Raw genomic sequence first — 25011 nt, 5'->3', positions numbered from 1 at the left:
ACTGCATGACTGACTGGTTGGTTAGTTGGTTGGTTTGCTGACTGACTGACTGACTGATAGATTGATTGATTGATTAAATGTTTGAAAATATATATACAAAACACAAAAATTAATTAGTTATGTATGATAACAATAAAATAACATAAGAAGAAAGTACTGAACTAATGAAATGTATTTAATGTTTTATTTAAAAGGCTTTTTGGTGATGGCAGCTAAAAGACACCTCTCATATGGAAAATGAAGTCACATGAATTGCTCAGGTGTGAGTTTCTCACAGACTTCAACAGGGTGTAAAAATCATGATGGTTCTGTGGGTCTCATCTATTTATTTGATCTATTTTGTATTTTCTATTGGATTCAAGTCAAGTGATTGTCTGGGCCATTATACATTATGTTTCTCTTAAAGCATTTAAGTGTTTCCTTGGATGTGTTTTGGATCATTGTCTTGCTGAAATGCCCACCCTTGTTTCATCTTTATCATCTTGGTAATGTACGTGTTAGACTTAAGCAGCTAATATTAATTTACAATAAGGAAGGGCAGAGGGTTGCTGAAGAACAACTAAGAGATTTCAGCTGCTGCCTGGGCTTTCACTGTCTTTCCACACCTAGCTTTCTTCATATATTAAATACCTTTTCCCTGCATCATTTCATTTTATTACACGTAACTTAATTTGTAAACTATCCAGATTTGTTTTCTCTGCACATATTATTTTCTTTGGTTGTTATCAATGAATTTTCAAGTCAATAGCACCTTTAGAACTGTTTTCTGAGAAATATAAATATTGTACTGATTGTCTGACATGAGTGATTTTTCTTTTATGCAGCTTGATGCAGATCGAGATGAAGAGGAAGTCTTCTATGACATCAGCATGACAGTTGACAACAAACTGTTCCCCACCAAAGAACCTGTGGCAGGTAAGCATATATAAATACTACTTAATTTGGTTAAATATATATAAGATTTTTTATAAGAATTTACAGTGTGATAACAATGTAATGGCCTAATTAAAGTACTGTAATATAATTACACACATGTTAGGTAAGGGTTTAAGCTAGGGATGTCCCGAGTACGAGTCATTTGACCCGATCCGATACTTCTATAATACATTTTTAAAAATTAAGAAGAGTGAAGAAAAAGATCCAAGATGTTATTTATTATTTAATTCACCTTATTTTAACATTCAACAACTCTGTTAAGAAGCAGAGCATTTATGTAAGGTAGCTTGAACAATCGAGCAATAAATAACATTAATTCTTCACTTTTGGACTGTAATGCAACAGTAAATATAAAAAAAAAAATCTAAAATAAAAACAAATAGCACCACAACTTAAAATACCCAGCAGGCAATGCTAAAGTTATATATCTTACAGTTTACTATGGCAATATTGTCGTCATCAGCTTTATAATACCTCCAGACCGCAGACATACTCACGCTTTCCACTTCAAGCTGCTTCCGTGTTCTAGTTTGCCAATTTATTTATATATCAAAAGAATCGACTCTTTAAATCTGAACAAACTAATCATCCAGCGATCATTTAAACAGACAGTTGACTTCTATTGCTATCAAAAATAAAAACCCATTTATGTTGAAGCGGGGTAACAAGATCAGAGTTTAAGGCATTAATAAACATGCACAGGCACATTTTTTTTTATACAAAATTACCCTTTATTGACTAATCTAACAGAAACTAATGCCTAACACAAACACACATTCATACAGGATGTAGAGAAGCATAAAGGAAGAAAAGAAAGAATTTGAGAGAGTGTACCAAGTTACCAAAACCAAGGTAACAAAAAATTATCAATTTAACTCTTATATGGTTTCTTTAGGGTTACATTTAGTTTACACCAGTTAAGTGGTAATCCGGAGGTGTTACTTGCCTTCTTGTGTGATGTGAAGAACTCCCACTATTGAGTGGTGGTTCCCACATGGTGAGCTGATGGCCGGCTGTTTGTCCTGTGTGCCTTGAAGTGGGCTGGAGTCTGTCGTTTCAAGTCTTTGAGGCGACAAAAGGACTAGTCGTGTTGACTTCTGGTTTCACGGCACACTAAACTTAAATAGACTCTCGACAGAAAAAGAACAGAAAGAAAGATATCAGAGATGGGAATCTCTGAGCTGTATACGCTTAACCCATTTTTGGGTTAAGAGAAGCTGTCCTGAGCTGGAACGAAACAACTCTCTCTGGGTTGATCACTTTGCTCTGTCCTTGTTCTGAAGTTCTCCGGTGTTCTCTGGGGTGAGGCCTTAGTCACCAGTTTTTATAAGGGTGGTCGAATAACACCCTCAAGAGTTAAGTTGACCAATGAGAAAGTTAACTTCCTGAGGCACGTTTTATAGTTCTTTGTTGTTGCTTGGTGATTTTGCATATGCATTTTGGGTAAGATGCAGATGTGTTTCTTAAATTGTTAATATCTTGCACATGTATTAACATAAAATGTAAACAATTGCTGGAGGATTGAAACCATAATATTAACGCACGAGTAAGAGACTTGTTGCAAAACATAAAGAGGGAATAAAGGTTTGCATTGAAAGCATAAGTCTTAAGCAAGGAGCGTATAGGAGCTTGACTATGGCCGTACTCACACTAGGTACAGTTGCTACGCTTGTCCCCCCTCCCATCTCCCCCAACGCCTCGCACTCACACCACAAATGGGCCTCGGTGCGCTTACGTCATCGCTGCTGCGCTGTTCAGTAAGAAGCGCTCTCTCACTCAGCAGCACAGTGGAGATTTCTCTAGTTATATCGTTTCAGTCGTTTGATATGCAGTGACATGCAGTCAAATATTTCGCCAAACAGTCCTTAGGGATGCGGTGACACGCAGTCAGATATTTCGCCAAACAGATCCGACACTTTTGGCGCTCAAAAACAATCATAAAGCCCTCGTGCTGCAGGAATGAGGAGATCTGCTGAAGGCGTGCAGCTGTCGTGCTGTGAGGAGTTCTTGTCTTTAATAAACTACGGCAGTTTGCGTTCACTGAACAGTAAGAATGATTAATAAATCCATATGAAACAGTCCCTTAAAAGTCACGTCTCGTTTTCAGTTTCGGGCTTTGGTGCGTTTTGCACTCACACACAAGCGTACCGTGCCAAAGCCCAAGTGAACCGCGCTCAGGCACACCTCTTCCAACCGGGCCAGGGCCGGCCAAGTGAACCGTGCTTGAGCCCGATTCAGCCCACTCACACTTCTCAAACGATCCGGGAAACGGGCCAGGGCACGGTACAAATGGCATAGTGTGAGTAGGCCCTATGTTTCTGTTCATTTTCGAGCACATTCCTTTTAATGATGTAATTACCTTGGAATTGAATTACAAACTGACTGTCCAGTCTTTTCTGGGTAGGAGAGGCTGACTGTGTATTGTTTGTTGAATAAAGCAAAATAATTATCTGTCTGATCAGCCAAATCTGTAAAAATATCAATCCCCAATTTTATATAACAGTAGAAAAAGGCAAAAAAAGAAGACAAAATCTGTGATTATCCAACCATTTTACACTTTGGCCATGCTTTCAGCTAAGGTGGTCTGGGTAAATCATCTATTGTACCTGACTTTATATCAAACCACCAAAATCTGTAAACACACATCAGAGGCAGTTTTCTTCTTAGAACAGCTGAAACTCAAATTGTCTGTGTAAGATGGGTGTTTTTCAAAGTAGTCAAAAGGATTTAGATATGCCACAAATGAAAGTTTTTCCAGTCTCTGGTTTTAGTTAATCATCCTGTCAAGATTTTCTCGGCCTGACAGAAAGTGCACATCACGGACGGTTTGATCTTGAGCCACCGGATGACAACAAAGCCTCCAGTGCTAATTTGATCTCCTCAGAAAGGTGTTTTCAAAGTCACTGTAAGAAAGTTTCCCTTAAGAGCTCACTATTCAAAGAGGTCCATGTCGTACATTGTCATGACTGTGTCAGCGTAACCCAAAACAGGTTCATTCTGGAAACGTAGCCCTATATACCTTTCTGGAGAATGTGAATTATATAGCCAGAAGTACTGCATGACTGCTACGAGGCGGTGTGGCCCCGTTCCTTTTTGAGCTTATCACCAGATCGCTTACCTCCATGTAGACGGCTTTCCCACTGTTACCAGTTTGTCCAGTTAGCTTGCCATGTACGTCTGTGAACTTGAAAAGCAGAAAGGAGTTGACCACGACGACAGGGTTCGAATCCGGTAAAGAACGGTTCCATAAAGTGGGTAACTCAAAAACAGAAGCCAAAACTCAAAATAAACAAGAGAATAACAGGGTGAGAATGCTTTTTCTGGAATGCTTTTAAAACTGTTGGTTGGGTTTAGAGAAGTGAGGGAGCGCGCATCAATTGGTGCTTTTGAAAACACTTAGGGATGAGATTTTTCCGTATAAATACGGATTTCCATATTTTCCAAGCTCAATGGGGTGACCACTGTAATTTGCATAAATCAGAAATTAATTTATTTATTTATTGTAGGAGGAGGGGGGTGTCTCCATTGTCATTGAAGGAAAGGAGCTGCTTCATTCCAGACGTCTTTAGGAATGTAATTGTAGACCAACCTAAGTTACCGTTTATATAACATAATGATATTGTGTAGTCTATAATGTGACAAAGCCACCAACAATATGCAAGATTATGAAATCGATTTGAATGCGTGCATGGCTCTGCACTTTTTCCACGCTCTCATTTGCATGTCATGACAACGTGCGCTCTGTAAATTATACATACAGCTGCAGGACGTACATTTATTATTACTCTCTGCAAGGCATCTGTCCTTATGTCTTCATTAACTCAGTGCTACAGTCTAGCACCTCAAATTTAATACCGGAAAGGGTCATACGTTTAGATAATACAAATTTATAAAAAGTAGTGTCATACTAGTGGTGGGCCGAGACTCTTATTGCGCAATAAAAAAATATTTCTGTTAATCTATTCTCAAAGTTGGGTTGGGAGTTGGGTCTATTCTACGCAAGCTATGATGACTTTCACCTTGATATTTTACCGCAGATATATACCTGAACGGTGAGCCATCTGAATCAAATCAGCAGGATGCCTGACTTTAACTGCAGTTCAGCAGTTTCACTTTTATACATGAACATTTCATTCATGCGTTTGTGACAAACAAGGGTATTCTACATAAAATAAGCAGTAAGGACTGGTGAGAGTGTTATGGATTTTAATAATGCATGCCAAATGGAAAGCAAAAAAACATTTCACGATGTGTGTGTGTGTGTGTGTGCGCGGTCCTTTACCGATAGCCACATGTGTGGATCTATGGCGAAAATATGGCGAAAAGTCCTACATGACGGTAGTAGTTTGATTGCGGTGTTTACTTCAATAATGCCACTAATATCTACATACTCCTCATGTCATAATTCCATTTCTGTTTAGTTCAGTTATGACTGTAGTCGGATTAAGGTGATCAAAAATCGCTGATTCGAGCTTATGTAGGCCTTTAGTTCAAAATTCAAGGTCAACTGAATAAACAGTCAGTAAACACAAGTACATCTTTTTGAACATAATTTATTTTCATCACCAATTATTATAGTAGAACAGTTTCTCAAGCAGTTTGTGATGCATTTTGTAAACAGGAGATGAGCCCCTGGTGTAATGCGCCACCTGGCTTGAGAAACCTGTTCTCAAAGACTTATTTTTGGGGTAGCACACATATACTAAATGCATTTGGCAGAATTCAAATGAGCCATTTAAATCTAGACTAATTCCAAGATTAATCTAGATTTTTAAAAAATCCATGCCCACCTATAAAACATACATTTTATAATTATTTAAAACTATTGAAAACAGGAACAAAGCCGAAGATAAGGAAAGTGAAAGTGACAAACTCTTATTAGCGATGTATGATTTTTTTCAGGGTGGAATGTTAAAGTATATTAGTCTACTCAGTTTAATAGGACTTAATATTTTTACCATTTGAATTGTTGACCGACTAGTCTACTAAATTACAGGGAAAGTTATATTCTCTGGAGAACTAACGGAGTTAGTGGCACCATCTAGAGGCGGTGTGTGGATCTGCCCTGACATTGAGGTACGAAGTACCTATTAAATATTACTTAGGTCACTATTGTACTGCTAAAACAAAAATTGAAACTTAAATTGCTTGGCCAATAACAAATATTTCTATACAGAATATTATATATTACTTTCTTTTGAAGTTTCTATATATTATCTAAAAACACACACGCAATTCTATGCAGCTGTAATTCCTACAGCGTTCACCTGATAAATACCCTCAAATTAAAGCTACCAATCAATTCATTGTGCTGGTGTACAGAACCAAAAATGTTAAAATTGTGTCGATGTCCAAATATTTATAGATCTAACTATAAATGTAGTTCAAAACTTTTCTTTTTTTTGGGGGGGGGGGGGTCTCTCGTTTTCCTTCTTTTTGTCGGTTGATCGGTCAGTTGATCGGTCAGTCAGTCAGTCAACAGTGACCTCTGGTGGATTTACGCAAAAAGAGCAGGCACGGATGGCAAATTTGAGATCTCATAAAGCATACACAGCAGCCTCTGGTGGATTCGCGAAAACAAAAACTGCTAAAAAAAAGTACCCCCTGGGACGTATTTGGCTTTCCAGAAATATATGTAGCGGAATGTTTTCCGAATGAGCCTGGGTTGATGGAACCTGTCAATTATTTACATGACTCGTATGCAATATGGAGAGAGAGATTATGGGATGAATAAAGAAGGTCAGTGGATGACGCCTGGGTAGTAGTTCAGCTCTAATGCTATGTGTCAGTCTCTGTGGGGTTTGTAACCTTGAGGATATCTGGGAGGTGAGGAAGTGAAAAGACTGCCACATCGAGGTCAAGCGTTCCTTGGTGTGGCAGATATCAGCCCAAAAGACACCAAAGAGTGAATGAATTGGCCCCGGTGGATTTGGGGCATCAGGAAAAGGCGGTTTGTGACATTCTTTTTTCGTCCTTCACTTGCTGCTGATTTATTCATGTGAGCTTTAGAGCTCTGCTGTCTTACACTGGAAGCAGCAGTTGGTATACATTAAGCATAAATGAATACACCGCCTTTTAAAAAAGTGTTTTTAACCATGTTAACATAGACAAAATATGTTCTATATTAAATAGTTATATTCAGTAAAACTAGAATGTGGTCAGCCAATGTCTTTAGGAATAGAACTGCATTTAAATTCAGGTATTGCAAAAAAAAAAAAAAAAAAAGTGTATAAAATAGATATATTTTTATGGTTCTCTTGATTTTTCCTCAATTAAAATTGTATTTAATGTTTTTCTTTAATAATTAACAAATTTTTGCACCATGTTATTACATTTTTTGTAAAATTAGTTAGAGTTTTGGCTTTGGTACTGACTAATGTAATGTATATGGGTAATTCTTCAACTACGGGCACTTCAACTATGTCCTTTGATCATATATCCAAAAATATATATAATTTTGTTCAAATTCCTCTTTCTTTGTCAAACTAACAATAAAACCTACTTACAAAAAAATTACTACTTTTCTATAATATTTTTTTTATATTATTCAATCTCCTTTTAGGTGTCAAAATCACTGTTTTCACCTTGAGTTTTAAACTTCAACAATGAAAATAACATTTGAAAATATTATGTATCTAGTATCTATTAATGTATCTTGATTAAGCACTTGTAAAATAAGCTAAATATTTTATAGTTATTAATGTGAGACTATTATCTGTTTTTTTTTTTTACAAAACATAGCTGTCGCACAGTATCAGTGTCATTTCCATCACAACGCTGTAACTTCGCTTCAAAAAGTTTGTGTGAAAGATTAATTAGGTGGTTTCTATGAAAATAAATAGTGCTGTCTGAGAACATGTTCAAGATGGAGGGGATTTAAATTTTTATCAAGGTAAATATTGCTTGATAAGGAAATACATTTATTCTACGTCATTTCCAAACATGTTGTACTTTCAAAGATGTTTTTAAAAACCAAACAAAATAAGGGTAAATAAAAGTTCTCATCACACATTAAGGGCTCTATTTTGACGGTCCATGTGCAGAGCGCAAAACGCAGGGCGCAAACGCTTTCAGGCCGTGTAAGAACGCATTTTTGCTAATTTAAGGACGGGAAAATCCACTTTGCGCCGTGGCACATGGTCTAAAAGGGTTGAGTTTATTTACTTAATGAGTGTTTACCAATTAGAGTCTCATCTCCCAATCACTTTAAGAGCCAGCTGCGTTGCGCCATAAGCGCATTCGCTATTTACAGGACGTAAAGTAAGTCTAAGTGGAAAAACTGAGCATTTCACTAGCAAACAGTTAACAGTTTTTTTTTTTACAGAAAACTGTTAAACAGAGCATCTACTGCGTGAGAATGAGAGATAATGGATCTACTTTCACTTTAGCTTCTGGATAGGGAAACCTTTATGCACAGACATCTATTAGTCTATAAATAATTAATTGCTTTTGTTATCGCAAATATTCATTTCAAAACTATTTCTAAATTCAGTTCTAATTTCCAGCAAATGAATAAATAAACAATAATAATGAAGTGTGTTCAAAAACCTGAGATATATCCTAAAACACATGCTGTGCCCCATATAATCCAATGCTGTCACTCAGCTACAGGTTTTATTTATGGAGAAAATTACAAAACACTGGAGTGCTTGAGTGTTCTGTGTTTGTCTAAGACACATGGCTCATTTCCACTGAGTGGCCCCCTTTTGGCGGACGTGGTATGCAACAAAAAGTTTCCGTCGACATCACTCTCGCTCGAGGAAATGTCAAAGCTGTATTGGTCATTCACATATTATATGAGAAGCACTTCTCACAAAACAGATGCGTTATACTAGAACTGTGCAATTAATCGAAAATTCTGTTTCGATTTTGACTTCTAACGATCATAAAAAAGCATTAATCGAGATGAAACGATTATTGCATCATATACCGCCCCCTTTCCAGTTGTATACATTTGTTGCTCTGCAAAGCTTGGTTTCACGTGAAAATTGCTAAAAGCATGTATTGTAATGTAAGGTTTGCAGCACGGGATGCGCTTCATTCATTTGCGTACATTCAAATCATTCATGTTTTTAAAAGCGCGAGAGAGAACGCATGCTGTTGTGTGTGTGCGCACTCAGCCTCAAAGACGAGCAAAGCACACACATCTAAAGTCATCTCAATGCCAGCGCTTTAATGGTCAAATAGGTGTCAAAACGCTGTGTTTAGTGATTATCCATATTAACCCTCATTTGTGTAATAAACAAACGAGTTGATAATCATAAGACACGTGAAAGAGAAACCATTTAAGTGACAGCGTGCAATTTTCCTGCTGCCGCCTGTTTTTATCATTATTAATCAATCAACAAAAGGATAAAAATCCCTCAATGATCTCGACTGAGGAACTTTTGTATCATATTTTTATTATATTGTATTTATTTCTCTTTCCTTATTTATAGTGACGAAAATAACAACATATATACAGTTGAAGTCAGAATTATGAGCCCTCCTGAATTATTAGTCGCCCTTTCCCCCGCTTTTTCTGTTTAATGGAAAGTTTTTTTATCAATCCATTTCTAAACATAATAGTTTTAATAACTCATCTCTTATAAGTGATTTATTTTATATTTGCAATGGTGACAAAATATAATATTAGACTAGATTTTTTTAAAAAAATACAAGCATTGAAATTAAAGTGTGATTCAAATGCTTAATTAGGGTAATTAGGCAAGTCATTGTATAACAGTGGTTTCTTCTGCAGACAATCAAAAAATATATTGCTTCAGAGGGCAAATAATATTGTACTTAAAATAGGTTTCAAAATATTAAAACCTCCTTTTATTCTAGCCAAAATAAAACAAATCAGACTTTTTACAGAAGAAAAAATATTATAGGAAATACTGTGAAAAATTCCTTGCTCTGTTAAACATAATTTGGGAAATATTTATAAGGAAAAAACTTAAAATTCACAGGAGGGCAAATAATTTTGACTTCAACTGTAATTTGAATAATCTTGATTACAATTATGACCAAAATAATCATGATTATGATTTATTCCATGATCGAGCAGCCCTAATGTATACACATAAATACTTGCGTAGAAATTTTTATTTCTAACCTTTATATGAACATGATTTGAATATAACTGCAAATGAATGATTAATTTTTTATTAATTTTGTGTAAATTAATTTATTTGAAGATCATGATTGTAACACTAACACCATTATGAATGTAATAAATCAGATGCTTGTTTGTAATAAAAATCATTATTATTGTTTGGTTGTTCAGACCAGGCTCTAACTTGGCCTAAACATCAACAAGTCTCCCTTATGTTTGGCATGGTGCTGGCCAAGAGAGTGATTCTGATTGAGTGGAAATCTTTTTTTTAAATGGTTAGCTGAAATGGTTTCTGCCCTCAAGCTGAAAAGGTTATGTTTCTCTAGATTTAGCAAACAGAAGATGTATGACGAAATATGGGGCCCCTTCTTTAAATATATAGGTTGATAATGTCTCTGTAATATTTTTTTCTCTTCCTCTTTATTTCATTCTATTTATTCATTCTTTTCGGCTTAGTCCCCTTATTAATCCTGGGTCGCCACAGCGGACTGAACCTCCAACTTATCCAGCACATTTCATGCAGCAGATGCCCTTCCAGCTGCAACCCATCACTGGGAAACATCCATCCACATTCATTCACAATCATACACTACGGACAATTTAGCCTGCCCAATTCACCTGTACCACATGTCTTTGAACTATAGGGGAAACATTCGAATGAGAACATGCAAACTCCACACAGAAAAGCCAACTGACCTATTTGAGGCTCGAACCAGCCAACTTCTTGCTGTGAGGTGTCAGCACTATCTACTGTGCCACTGCGTCGCCACGTCATTCTGTTTTGTTTTTTTATTCCATTAGTCTGGCTGAGATTTTTTTGATGGTAATGTATAATTGCTGAATTGTGTGCTAGTGTTTAGTGCATGTTTAAGGTAATAACACCGAGATAATTTTGTAAAAACTTTGTTAATAAATTAATATTAATGCCCATTTTTAGGGGTATGTGGACGGGCAAAGGGGTAGATTTAGTATTGGAATAATAAATTACAATACTGTCACTTACTTTATTGAATGTTATACATATTAAATATATATAACCCAACCTACGCAATGCTCGTTTATAAGTGTGTTGACAAAAGTAAGATTATCTTAATGGATACTGGCTAACTGTCCGTTTTATTAAAGTCAATCATTTGCAATATGTGTATATATATGTACAATATGTGTACGACAGGGCATAATTACAGTGGCAGTGTTAATTACGTGCCAGCATACTTGTGAGATTCAGTAGGAAACCAAGGCCACTTCTATTTTTAGTGTATCTGAGGCTGCTTAGACTTGGTCAAGCTTCAGCCGTTGGCTTTATAGATCAGGTCTGTGGTGTTTTGCCATTCATGTGGAGCAAAGGTTAATTACACCTTCACCCCCCTCCATGTTAACCCTGCTGCTAATGATTCTACTGTCGTTATCTATTTCATGTCGACCGATATAAGATCCTGTTCTTTTTAAAAGTCACTTGACAGTCATTTGAAAGCCAACTGTCACAGCCAAATAGATTGATTCCTATTACTTTCACTGAACTGTGATATTAATAAGTCCAGCAGTAATCCATTTTTATGCTTCAAATCAAACCCCTCAGATATGTCACTGTGCGTTTGCCCCTACTGGCCAGTAATTCCCCATAACTCAAGCTGTCTGTTGCAGAATTGTGTGTGAATTCTGTGACATTTAACCCTTTTCATATACTGGGTTGAATATACACTCACTGGCCACTTTGATAGGTACTAGGGTTGGGTACTGAAACCCGGTGCCATTGTGGTACCGGTACCTTTGGAACCGGTATGCACCGGATCAAATCAGCATATGAATTTCGGTGCCTAATTTCAGTGCTGCAACAAGAACGTATAGCAGGTCGCGCACCAGAAGTGCCACTCAGCGACGTACAGCGCCATGAATTCGCAAGTCAGCAACTGTCTGCGGCATGCACCCACGACTCATGACTGTTTATATTGTTCATGAATGTTTATATTTCTGCCATGCCACAGAGCACCATCTGAATAGTTTCATTTTAAATAACATGCGAATGTGCATGTCAGGTGTGTGATCAACTGTCATGTGCGCGCCGTGCCGCGACTCTGAGCGGTGCATCCGCTGACGCCCTTAAGAAGCAGAAAAGGGTGCGTTAAAGGCACATGTAAGTAAGCGTTGTGTCACACCATCTCTAAATGTTTAATTCTAAACAGCTTTGAGGGATACGGATGTCAGCGATGTCAGGCGTTTGTAATTGCAGCTTATAAAAGGCAAAGCGCGCACTACAGTGTATGTGGCGATCGACTAACTTCATCAACACGCAAGATCGCGTTCATCTAATTTGCTTAAAATAAGCATTCTAAAGTATGGCTATATTTTACAAGCAAGGATTCTGACACACCAACTTGCAGCAGATGCTTTACAAAAATTTTGTGTAGGGTAGAAACACGTCAAACTTATGAAATGTGAGGGCTCATGGAATCATCTTAAAGGTGAGGAATGGACTGTCTTTGACAGCTTGTGACATCATCTGACACATTATCTGAGTACGTTAACATGGACACCAATACTCTGATTTTAAAACGATTAAGACAATACTCTGATCACAAGTCCACTACATAAACAGTGATGTTTGATCTTAAAGGACCACGGACACAAACTGTGGAGTAAACATTAGGCTGGTGGTGACACAATGATGTTAGTGATTTATGTGCTGTAACATGTAACTGGGAATCATGAATGTAACATTTAAAAAGCAACTTGTGTAAACATCTGAATCATATTATTGTCTTATTCAGATTAAATTAATAGATCCCTGAAATCATTACATCCCTGATGTCCATGTAAAAGTAGTCACAAGCCCCAAACCCAGAAAATAAGGTGTTCCCTGATTTTGATGATAGCCTTTCCACAGGTTAGTAGTAAGGTAATGTAATGTTAATAACATAATGCAAATCTTGCATTTATGCTAACAAACAAATGATCAAAAGAAATATTATAATGCAATTCAAATATATAAACTATGAATTGATGTTTACTATAAACGTATTATAAATATATATTTATATTGTTCAATTATAATAATTAAAAATAAATAAATATATAAATATATATATATATATATATATATATATATATATATATATATATATATATATATATATATATATATATATATATATATATACACATACATACATATATATATATTTTCTACTATACTAATTTTGATTACTTTCATAACCGTGAGCTTGACCAGAGCATATTTATTTTAGTATATTGCCCTTTTATATAAATGGTTAAGGCTCATTCATTTATTAAAGGTGGCAGAGTTCAAAAGGCGCACATCACAGAAGTGACCTGTTGCCCACACGCCGCTTTCCTCAAACACTTTTCCAATAATGCCATGTCTGCATCAGCAAATACATTTCTGTGATGCTCAGTCCTTCTGGGGCCAGAAATCTTCCATTATTTCCTATGGTCTCAGGTGCAAAGTTTATTCCTTAATATATGATCCCAGCCTGGTTCAATCTCATAGCACGAAGAAGAGTTTATAAAACAGCTGCTCTGCTATTTCCTAAAGGCTCATTTAGTTGACTTCAAGATGTATTTATGAGTGATTATAACACTGAAGGTATGTTTTGCATCTTCTAGATCGATGGTCACCAATCATTTCACCCACAATTATTAACCACAAAGGAAAGATCTACCCATTAAAACACTAACAGAAAGATAAAGCTACATTTTTTATTTGTTTTTCAAGTTTGAGATCTCTCATTTAACATGTAAAAAGCACTAGCTTAACCTACTATTAGTTTTTGTAACTGAATTAATTCATTCTTTATTTCTATAGTGCTTTTACAATGTAGATTGTGTCAAAGCAGCTTCACATAGAAGTTCTACTAAACTGAAACTGCATTAGTTGAGTTTTCAGAGTTGAAGTTCAGTTTAGTTCAGTTAATTCATTCATTTTCTTGTCGGCTTAGTCCCTTTATTAATCTGGGGTCACCACAGCGGAATGAACCGCCAACTTATCCAGTAAGTTTTTTACGCTGTGGATGCCCTTCCAGCCGCAACCTATCCCTGGAAAACATCCACACACACATTCACACACAGACTCATACACTACGGACAATTTTAGCCTACCCAATTCACCTGTACCGCATGTCTTTGGACTGTGGGGGAAACCAGAGCACCCGGAGGAAACCCACACGAGCGCAGGGAGAACATGCAAACTCCACACAGAAACGCCAACTGAGCCGAGGCTCGAACCAGTGACCCAGCGACCTTCTTGCTGTGAGACGACAGCATATTTCAGTTCACTGTGGTTTAATTTTCACTGCTGAAAGTCCAAACACTGAAGAGCAAATCAATTGATTCGCAGCTCCAAAAGTCTCAAACCAAACAAACCAGTGACGACAGCGGCGAGGAAAAAAATTTCACCAATTGATGAAAGTAAAGGAAAAAAACCTCAAGAGAAACCAGGCTCAGTTGGGCATGACCATTTCTCCTCTGGCCAAACTTCTTGTGCAGAGCTGCAGGCACTGAAGGCTGGAGAATGCCGGACGTCCATAGTGGAGAAGCTGCAAGGTCGCTAGCCGGTGTTCAGGCTGGAGCACGGGATAAATAGTCGCATTTCCACTGTCGAGTCAGTGCAAGCCAGGGCTTTTATCGGGCCGGGCCGTGCCAATAGCCAGGGAACATAAGCAGGGAGGCTGAAATCATGTTGCATTTCCACTGTCTGGCTAGCAGCTCGCAGCGCGTCAATCAAACCCTGCCCTCAGAACGTCCCCCGAATCTGCATAATTAAGGGCGTGGCCACCTGAAAGACAGCTAGGGGTGCTTTCACATCTGTTGTTCGCTCTCTTTCTCTCTGTTGCGCTGTCAACAAGTATTTTTCCTCCATATCCCATAATGCACAGCGCATCGGCCTACAGCAGCTGGATTAGTCCAAAAGGCACAGTACTTTTTGCTGTTGGGTCTATTTTAGTTTGGATCATATTCTCACCATAAAAACCAACCGCTCCAGGGTTCTTTTGAAACCGGACCTGCTTGAAGAGGTGGTCTCGGTACGCTTTTTTGGTCCACTTTTAGTGCGCACTCGAGTACGATTGCTGCATTCACACCTGCCCAAACTAACCGCACCAAGAGGGAAAACGAACTCTAGTGCGATTCAACCGAACTAAATGAGGCAGGTGTGGAAGCACCTCTACTTGATTTAGATCTGGTGGCTGTGGAGGCCATTTGAGTACAGTGAAATCATTATCATGTTTAAGAAACCAGTCTCAAATGATTTGCTCATTATGACATGGCGCACTATCCTGCTGGAAGTAGCCATCAGGAGATGGTACACTGGGGTCACAGAGGGATTTTCTGACCCTACCATCCGAATGTCACAATAGAAATCGATACTCATCAGACAAGGCAACGTTTTACCAATTTTCTATTATCCAATTTTGGCGAGAGAGATCTGCCGCTCACTGGATATTTTCTTTTTATCAGACCATTCTCTGTAAACCCTGGAGATGGTTATGTGTGAAAATCCCAGTGAATCTGTAGTTTCTGAAATGCTCACACTAGCCTGTCTGGCACCATGCCACACGCACTTAAATTACCTTTCTTCCACATTCTTATGCACGGTTTTAACTGCAGCAGTTCGTCTTGACCATGTCTACATGCCTAAATGCATTGAGTCATGTGATTGGCTGATTAGAAATTTGCAACGAGCAGTTGTACCTAATAAAATGGCCGGTGAATGTATTTAGATTATTGATTTTAATACTTTAATTAGCATTTATTTAAACTGAATGTTGAATTTGGACATTATTACTTCAGTCCAGTGTTATGGTCAATAGTGTTAAATCAATAATAATAATGCCAAAAAGAAATTGGCTGGCGGCAGGCCAGATTAGTCCTCCTGATGCTCCCGATGGCTACTCCAACCCTACTGTGAGGGGTGTACTCGTTTATTCCGGGCACTGTATATATATAAAAATGGTAGGCTAGACCAGCGTGTACTCTCTGTAAGAGAAAACGCTGTCACTTTTTGTTTAGTGTTGGAAGACAGGGAATGGAGGCGTCAGCAGATGCTACAATGCACTGTCTATTACAGAGGCGACTGATGTCAAAAGGCATCAACTTCTTCCAGGCTGAGCTTCTCCAGTGCTGAGCTGAAGCACGACTCAGAACAGATGCAGATTTTGCATGTGCATGTCAATATGATGGATGTCAGACTGTGCTGTTTCATGTCAGAGTCAGAGATCAGTCAATAGTTGCCTAAAATATGTCCTGCAATTGAAACCTAGCTACCTCTCAAGACAGTTATAATTCTGTCAGTGAAATCTTAAGTGTTTGGTTTAATTGTGTTGGTTCTCAAGGAATTGGCAGCTTGATAGAATGCACAGGGATCTATCTTAACAGGCATTCCATCTTGTCATCTGTGGCCTCTTTCAATACAGGAAGTGATACTGCATTATTCGAGTCACTAGATTTATGACACAGTTACTACACACTTAATAGACATCAGAGACTTATTTTACATATTGTAAAAAAGGGCAAAATAGGTCCCCTTTAAGGACAATAAAATGCTGCAATATAAGAAAATCTCTTCACTCTTTTACTGCAGTTATTAAAATTCCCACTGCATAATGATAATGGATAATGGACTCCTGTAGAATATGTGTTGTAGGCCGTTCTATTCATTTAATTACATCTAATGCAAAACACTTTTGTATTGATATATTACAAGTTGGCGATGCAGCGGCGCAGTAGGTCGTGCTGTCGCCTCACAGCAAGAAGGTCGCTGGTTTGAGCCTCGGCTGGGTCAGTTGGCATTTCTTTGTGGAGTTTGCATGTTCTCCCTGTGTTCGCATGGGTTTCTTCCAGGTGCACCAGTTACCCCCACAAGTCCAAAAACATGCGGGACAGGTGATTTGGGTAAGCTAAAATTGTCCAAAAGTGTATGTATGTGAATGAGAGTGTGTGAGTGTTTCCCAGTGATGAGCATCCGCTGTGTAAAACATGTGCTGGATTAGTTGGCGGTTCATTCTGCTGTGGCAACCCCCTTTTGACTAACAAAACTAAGCTGAAAAGAAAATGAATGAATATTACAAGCTTTTGTCAGCTCCATGCTTTCCTGATTAACTTCAGGTAGCAATAGTCAAATAAAATCAAGTCGTCTTCATTTTTACAGGACTTTTAATTTATAGATTATGTCAAAACAGTTTAACATTGATGAAGAAGAGAGAGAGAAAAAAAAAACATAACATTATTTCAGATTGAACATTCCATTATGTCAGGCAAGGAGCAGAGTTGTGGTAGAATGCCAGTGTTCTTTTAGTTAAAGGGCACCTATGATGAGCAAAAGGGCACCTTTTGTAAGCTGTTTGGACAGAATTGTGTGTGGGTAGTGTGTCCACAGACATATTCGAGTGATATAAAGACAGATAAAAAGTCTCTTTTTTGAAATTTCCTGATGTTAAATAGGTTCCAAATCCCTCTTTTTTTGAGGCCCATCGCAACGTGACATAGAAGTGTGGTTTCCCCACCCATCGAATTGATTGACAGCCACGTATTAAGTCAGTAGTAACGTGTATAAGCATATCAACAAGACAGGCCATGCACAAAGCAACTAAGATTAAAAGATCTGTTCAGCTCTCTGTGATCCTCAATCAACATCAAATGTGATTAAGAATGAGTTTTAAATTTAAGTTTATAAAAATTTAATTTATGCATACGCAATGAATGTAAGCCTGCTAACTGATCAAATGACTGAATGTGTAAACTTAGTTTATATATATAATTAAATAATAATAATAGTTAAAGAGCCCATACTATGGGTTTTTTTAAAATGCCCTTCCATGTAGTGTGTAACACAGCTCTAAGTGAAGTGAAGTATCCAGCTAAGGCTTAAATCTGTTAGTGTACAGTGTTTAAAACGGTTGATTCATCTATAAAAGAGTCGACTCATAGTGCTTCAAACGAGTCCCCTTGAAACCGAGTCATTAGGTGTTTCGCCATTACGTACGAACGAAACCAAGTTATTCACGTGCACGTGCAAACCCGGGAGATTTCAAACCTGCAGCCCCGCCCTCTAACACAGAAACCCAGACACACACACACACACACACAAACATGCCGGTCGATTGAAGTCACACTGCAGATGGATATTATTGAGTCTCTACCCAAAGATGAAACCTCAGCATTATAACCAAGCAGTTGGAAACTACTGGAAACTTCTGGAAACTACATGCTACAAAGAATACTTCATCGGCATTTGTTAAAGGAAGGATCAGTAAAGAGTAACTTACTGCTGGACATGTCAGGATGGGTTTCTTCCTCCATTTCTCAAGTGTAAGTACGTGCGATTAAAGTTGCCTCGTTTACTCTAGCTTGCAAATATATTTAGTTGTGATTTGTTACTTGTAACCGCGTGTACTGTATGAAGTTAACTCGCTATATTCTCATATCGCGTGCAAAGTCACGGTAAAAACATGACGCATGCTGCTTTGTTTACGGAGCTTCGTGGAGGAGGGTAGTGTGTGTGTCTGTGTGTGAGTGTGTGCGCGCTGTCGTCCGGAGGTATGTGTGTGTGTGCGCACGTGTTGTCGTCCGGAGCAGGGTTAAGTGTTTGTGTGTGTGTGTGTCTGTGAAAAGAGCAGAGTGAGACAAGCTAGAAGATCTCCTCAACTGTTTTCTGAGTTTTTGCTCAATAAAATAGATAGACGTGTGTATTTTCAAGTCCATAGTCTGTATTTACATTGACCCACTGGCAGCTAAAATCCATGCCTACACTATCGAGGGTGTATGAACTGTAATTACTTTTATATTGCTGATTAGCTGGCATTTCACTCTCTGACTGAAGGCAGTCGACCAATCGCAACAGACTGTCATTGGACCAATTATCGCAGATTAGCTTCGGCCTAAGGAGGGGTTTGGGAACAAATGAATCACTGGACGATTTATACGGGAGTCGCTGGGATAATTAGGTAAAAATAAATGCAGATTATAAGACCATAAAAGTGTTTTTTCACCTTGCATGCATATTAAACTGTTGTTGGAGACCCTCACAACCAAGATATGACCCTATTTCATGTATTATATGGGCTTTTTAAAAGCCTGGGTGCTGGTCCACTCAGGGCTCTTATTTTGAGGGCTGTGTCACAAGCTCAGATTTGGTTGATCAATCAAAATAAAGTTGGCGTTTCAGCACCGCCTTCATGTGTATAATGAATTTTGAAGTCATTTATTCATTTTTCTACCCTAAATAAAAAAAAATAAAAAATCCAGCCAAAATCTCGTTTTTTTTGTTGTTTTTTGTGAGCAAATGAAAAACGGAAAAACTGCCGTTTTCTTTGTTTTATTTTATTTTTATTTTTTTGAAAATGGATATGGATTGGATGGAAGATACCCTGATTATAATGCTTCCGTAATCATCTAATAGAACAGATTACAGAGCTAATGAGGTGCCAGCAGTGTTGATCATAAGCATGTGATCCTCTCAAAATTAGTTTATAAATGAACCACACGTGTGTGTTAGCCATTGTACAGTGTTCATATACCTACATCTAATGGGAAACACTTTGTATGGCTGTATATTTTAGTACCATATGCAATGGCAGGTATGACACTTTTGTTGGGTTTGCCGGCACTGCAGTCACATTCTGGATGATGGTAAAAAGCAGAGACTTATGGCGGCAAATAGTGCTAACAGAGTTCAGCAATTTAGAGTGGAGGGAGCATTTCAGGATGTCACAGATGTTATTCATGAAACTGTGTGAACTTGTTCATCTCTGAATGAGTCCACTGTGTTCGTCTCTTAATGAGTCCACAGGAGTTTTCCATCCGTGCACCTGTACCGCTAGAGATGATGATGGCAATAGCACTGTACAAGCTGGCCAGCTGTGTGGAGAACAAGGTCAATACCAGACCTGAGTCACAAAAAAGCACTGTCAAAAAATAGGTGTATTTATCCTGCGCAATAACCGTGGCACATGAATTCCTTATGGTGCCAACCGAAGAGCAAGTATGAGACACAGCAAATCAATTTGAAAGCGCGATCAACAACCCCCAAATCACTGTACGTGTATATGGCACACATATTCTTATACTGCCAGCCTCACAATCACATGCCTACTTTGGTCAGAATGGTGATAAAGTGATTAAGGTGTTTACATATCTGCATACTTTGATTAACACCCACGCCAGCTAATCTGATTATGCTTGCTGCAATTATGAGCTTAAAAACACTATTTAGATCTAAATATTTTTATATTCATTTACATGGGGTAACGTGCTATCAATCTATTTTTAATAACTAACTAATTATTTAAACATTTTGTGCAATTAATCAGTCATTCATTCATTTTCTTTTTGGCTAAGTCCCTTTTTTAATCCAGGGTCGCCACAGCGGAATGAACTGCCAACTCTTCCAGCACTTGTTTCACGCAGCGGATGCCCTTCCAGCTGCAACCCATCTCTGGGAAACATCCATATATTGTTTCACACACATACACTACGGACAATCTAGCCTACCCAATTCACCTGTACCGCATGTCTTTGGACTGTGGGGGAAACCGGAGCACCCGGAGGAAACCCAGGCGAACACGGAGATAACATGCAAACTCCATACAGAAATTCCAACTGACCCAGCTGAGGCTCGAACCAGCGACCTTCTTGTTGTGAGGCTGCAGCACTGCCTACTGCGCCACTGCATCGTCCACAATTAATCATGATTAGAATTTTTGTTTAACTTGTAAAACAGATTTTTTTCATGTAAACGACAACAAAACCTGCAATAAACCATCAAGATTCTCAAACAGTTGGCTTGAAAGCCATATTTATTACAGAAATCAAAACACAGGCGTGTGTCATTTGGTTTTCAAAACAATCAATGCCATTAAAAAACAAAAATGATTTCCACGTTGGATTCTAAGTGGACTGCAAAAAATGCCAAAATACAAATATGAAAATTGGAAAACTAAAATAATAAAGTAATGAATACAAACAATTGTACTCATTGAAAAGTTGTATTGCTGACAGTTAATTAACTTGAATTATGAAGTAAAAACAATTTAGCTTTGTCCTCAGCAAGTCTTCACCTTATAACTATAAGGTTCTGACTTTTTTGTCAAACTTGAGTTATTGACATTCTTATTAAATGACAACTTATTTACATAATGGGAAGTTTTTTCTTTATATAAGACTTTTTCTTTAAAAAAACAAATGTTACACTCCTCCATGACCACCACAGTAGCTGCTCAGGATACGGCCTGGTCCAGGATAATGGAAACCGGGGGATCATCTCGCTGCTGGTCTTGGATCGAATCAGTGGCACTGCATAGTCTGAGGGCCTCGGGATGAGTATCCCCAGGTGGAAAAAGAGCATAAATAGAATAATTCTCTAGTTTATAGTGTATATAAATGAAATGCAAAAACCTGCGTGAGGCACATTCATGTATCATTCTGCTAAGTGATGCACTGAGTGTATGCTTTACTAAAAAGATAGGTCATTAATCTAGTTTTGAACTGCGAGAGTATGTCTGAGCAACATTATCAGGAAGGCTATTCCAGAGTTTAGGAGCCATATCTGAGAGAGCTCGACCTCCTTTACTCAACTTTGCTATTCTATGTACTACCAGAAGATCTTAAAGAGCGAGTTGGATTGTAGCGAGACAGAAGCAGTGGCGTAGCGGACGGGCCCGCAGGGCACGCACCGCGGGGGGGCCCCGCGTGATTAGGGGGCCCCACGTCATCGTGATTTTCAATAATTAAAAATCCACCGGCGAACGCAATAATTAAACTCTTGGGAACAACTGTGGTCGGAACCAAAGTTCACACGTCTTTGTTCTCTGAACACCTCTCAAGCGGTGGACTACTTCATTCTGATTGCTTGCCGCCAATGTTGCCAACTTAGCGACTTTGTCACTAGATTTAGCGACTTTTCAGACCCCCTTAGCGACAAATCTAGCGACTTTTTTTGTGTGTTATTGGAGATTTTTTTTAAACTGTCATTTGTCCATACTGTACCATCCCTACTCTTCTCAACGAGCTGTATGTGATGCCGCCGGCCCCTCCCCCGCCTCACAGCACTGACAGGCGGCCCAGTCAGCCTCTCCCACCTGCAGCCCGAGAGCAGATCACCCCTCTGCGTACCGACGACAAATGATTTAGCACAGGCAGTGTGAAGGTATTTCCCTTGTACAGTCAAAGCGATCTACTTCTACTTTATTTTAACAATTTAATTGGACCGTTTATTCTTTTCTTGTTCACAATCACAGATATTAGTGACAGTTTCTGAACTTGTCTGAGTTTATTACATATGAGAGATTACTGCACATTCACTACACATCTATAATGACATACTGTATTCAAACAGCAATAAATTTAGTTAAATAAACATGCTTATATAAAGTGTAGTGCAATTATAAATACCCCTTTATTAACCATAGGCTGTTAAACAAACAGAAATGGTAGAACGTGATGACGCCAGTGATATGCAAATTGACGTATGACGTATCCCCCCCTCCCTTCATCAGGGGGCCCCGTTAGCGATCCCTGCAGGGGGGCCTCTGCATTTTGCGCTACGCCACTGGACAGAAGGTTGGTTAGATAAACAGGAGCTAGATCATTTAGAGCTTTATAGGTGAGAAGTATTATTTTAAATTCAATATGAAACTTAACTGGCAGCCAGTGTAAGGAGGATAAAATTGGGAGGAATAAAAATGATCATATTTTCTAGACCTAAAGACATAGAAAAGATTACCCAGGAGGAATATAAACTCAATTGGCGAACTAAAGTACAACAAATAAAAAAGTTGGCATGCTTCCACCAGATTAAACCTGGGTATGAACTGGCCCCATTCCTGACCAACAATAAGAGCCCCGGTCAGATAAAGCTGATGAGCCGGTACCGTCTGAGTGGACACAGTCTGAATGTGGAGACAGGCCGACACAAGCGCAGCTGGAGGAGCCCAGAGCTCAGACTTTGTCCACATTGCTCTGCTGGAGTTGTGGAGGATGAGCTGCACTTACTCACTCTCACTGCATCACATATCAGACCAGATGCTTACTTCACACACATGTATCTAATTCTGCCCCAATTCCAGCAAGCTACAAATACGGAGAAACTCTATTATATTTTGGGAGCAAATGAAAAGTGCCTCAATCTAGCAGCACAGTATGTGTCCTCATGCCACCATATGAGAGAAAAAGGGTAAACCCCCTTACTTCCTTATCATTTATTATTACATTCATTCATTCATTTTCTTGTCGGCTTACTCCCTTTATTAATCCATGGTCGCCACAGCGGAATGAACCGCCAATTTATCCAGCAAGTTTTACGCAGCGGATGCCCTTCCAGCTGCAACCTGTCTCTGGGAAACATCCACACACACATTCACACACACACTCATACACTAGAGACAATTTAGTCTACCCAATTCACCTGTACCACATGTCTTTGGACTGTGGGGTAAACCGGAGCACCCGGAGGAAACCCACGCGAAGGCAGGGAGAACATGCAAACTCCACACAGAAACACCAACTGAGCCGAGGTTCGAACCTGCAACCCAGCGACCTTCTTGCTGTGAGGCGACAGCACTACCTACTGTGCCACTGCCTCGCCCCATTAATTATTACATACTTTTATTAATCTTTTTTTAATGTTTGTTTATTATTACTTATATTTCTTTTATCTATATGTGGGCCATTCTTCAACTACGGGCACTTTTAGCCTTGTGAAGTTCAGTAAAAATAACTTGTTCAGAATTAACGTATCACAGCCTTATTAGTTTAAACACTTTGTCTAGTTTTAAGATCTGTAAGAGGACAAACTTAGATAAAAAAAGAAACATTTTTTTCATCATGAACTGAACAAATGTCAATTCCACCACATCTCAATATACAGCTTATTTCAAAGTGAAATAAATTATGGCAGTCAAACATAGTCTAAAATCATTTTTGCATCTAGTTTAACCAATCTTTCCAAAATATATATAATAATTATACAATTTTCAGTGAAATACATTAGTTGTATGCTGAATTGTACACCTGTCACACTCTAAAATTGAATAATAATTTGGTTAAGAGCTTATTAGAAAATAAATAAACTGAATTTGTATATTAAATAAAGCATAAAATTATACATTGTGAATACACTTTTAATATGTGATGAGAACTTTTTAATATATTTTTAAAAATGTTTGTGGTGATGGAAATGACATTTCCACAGTTTATTGTTGAAAAAATGAAAAATACAGATTAGCTTTGAATTGATGCTAGCCTTTCATTTATACAAAACAATCTTATATACCTTCATTTTGTTTGGTTTTTAAAAACATCTTTGAAGGTACAACATGTTTGGAAATGACATGGAATAAATGTATTTCCTTATCAAGCTATATTTACCTTGATTTTCTTGATTGAAGTGTTGTTTATAAGAATGAAAACTCCCTCCATCTTGAACATGTTCTCAGATGGCACTATTCATTTTCATAGAAGCCACCTAAGTAATCTTTCACACAAACTTTTTAAAGCGACAGTACAGTGTTGTGATGGAAATGACACTGATACTGTGTGACAGCTATATTTTGTAAATAGTTTGTATATATATATATATATATATATATATATATATATATATATATATATATATATATATATATATATATAAAGTCTCACATTAATAACTATAAAATATTTAGCCTATTTCACTGGTGCTTAATCAAGATACATAAATAGATACCAGATAAATAATAAATATTTAAAATATTTAAATTAAAATATTTCTGTCATTGTTGAAGTTTAAAACTCTGGGTGTGCGACAAGGTGAAAACTGTGATTTTGACACCTAAAAGGAGGTTGAATAATAGGGAAAAAATTATAAAAAGCTAGTAAAAAAAAATTAAAGTAGGTTTTATTGTTAGTTTGACAAAGAAGGAGAAATTTGAACAAAATTATATCTATTTTTGGAAATCAAAGGACATAAAAGTGCCCGTAGTTGAAGAATT

At 37.9% G+C, this 25011-nt stretch overlaps 2 protein-coding genes across 2 annotated transcripts in view; one reads left to right on the top strand and one right to left on the bottom strand.

Annotated features, from left to right (window-relative positions):
* Nucleotides 1-25011, bottom strand: part of zzz3 (zinc finger, ZZ-type containing 3) — a 675084-nt gene that overhangs the window by 540944 nt on the left and 109129 nt on the right. The gene's annotated exons all lie outside the window — the stretch shown is intronic.
* The window catches only part of ak5 (adenylate kinase 5), a 210901-nt gene that overhangs the window by 141925 nt on the left and 43965 nt on the right, over nt 1-25011 (top strand). The window contains 1 exon segment of the mRNA NM_001100084.1: nt 825-915. Coding sequence (NP_001093554.1) covers nt 825-915 — 91 coding nt within the window.

The sequence above is a fragment of the Danio rerio genome, chromosome 2, assembly GCF_052040795.2.
Source record: "Danio rerio strain M-AB ecotype USA chromosome 2, GRCz13ab, whole genome shotgun sequence".
In the NCBI taxonomy this organism is placed as follows: Eukaryota; Metazoa; Chordata; class Actinopteri; order Cypriniformes; family Danionidae; genus Danio; species Danio rerio.
This window is presented reverse-complemented; position numbering and strand designations above follow the sequence as displayed.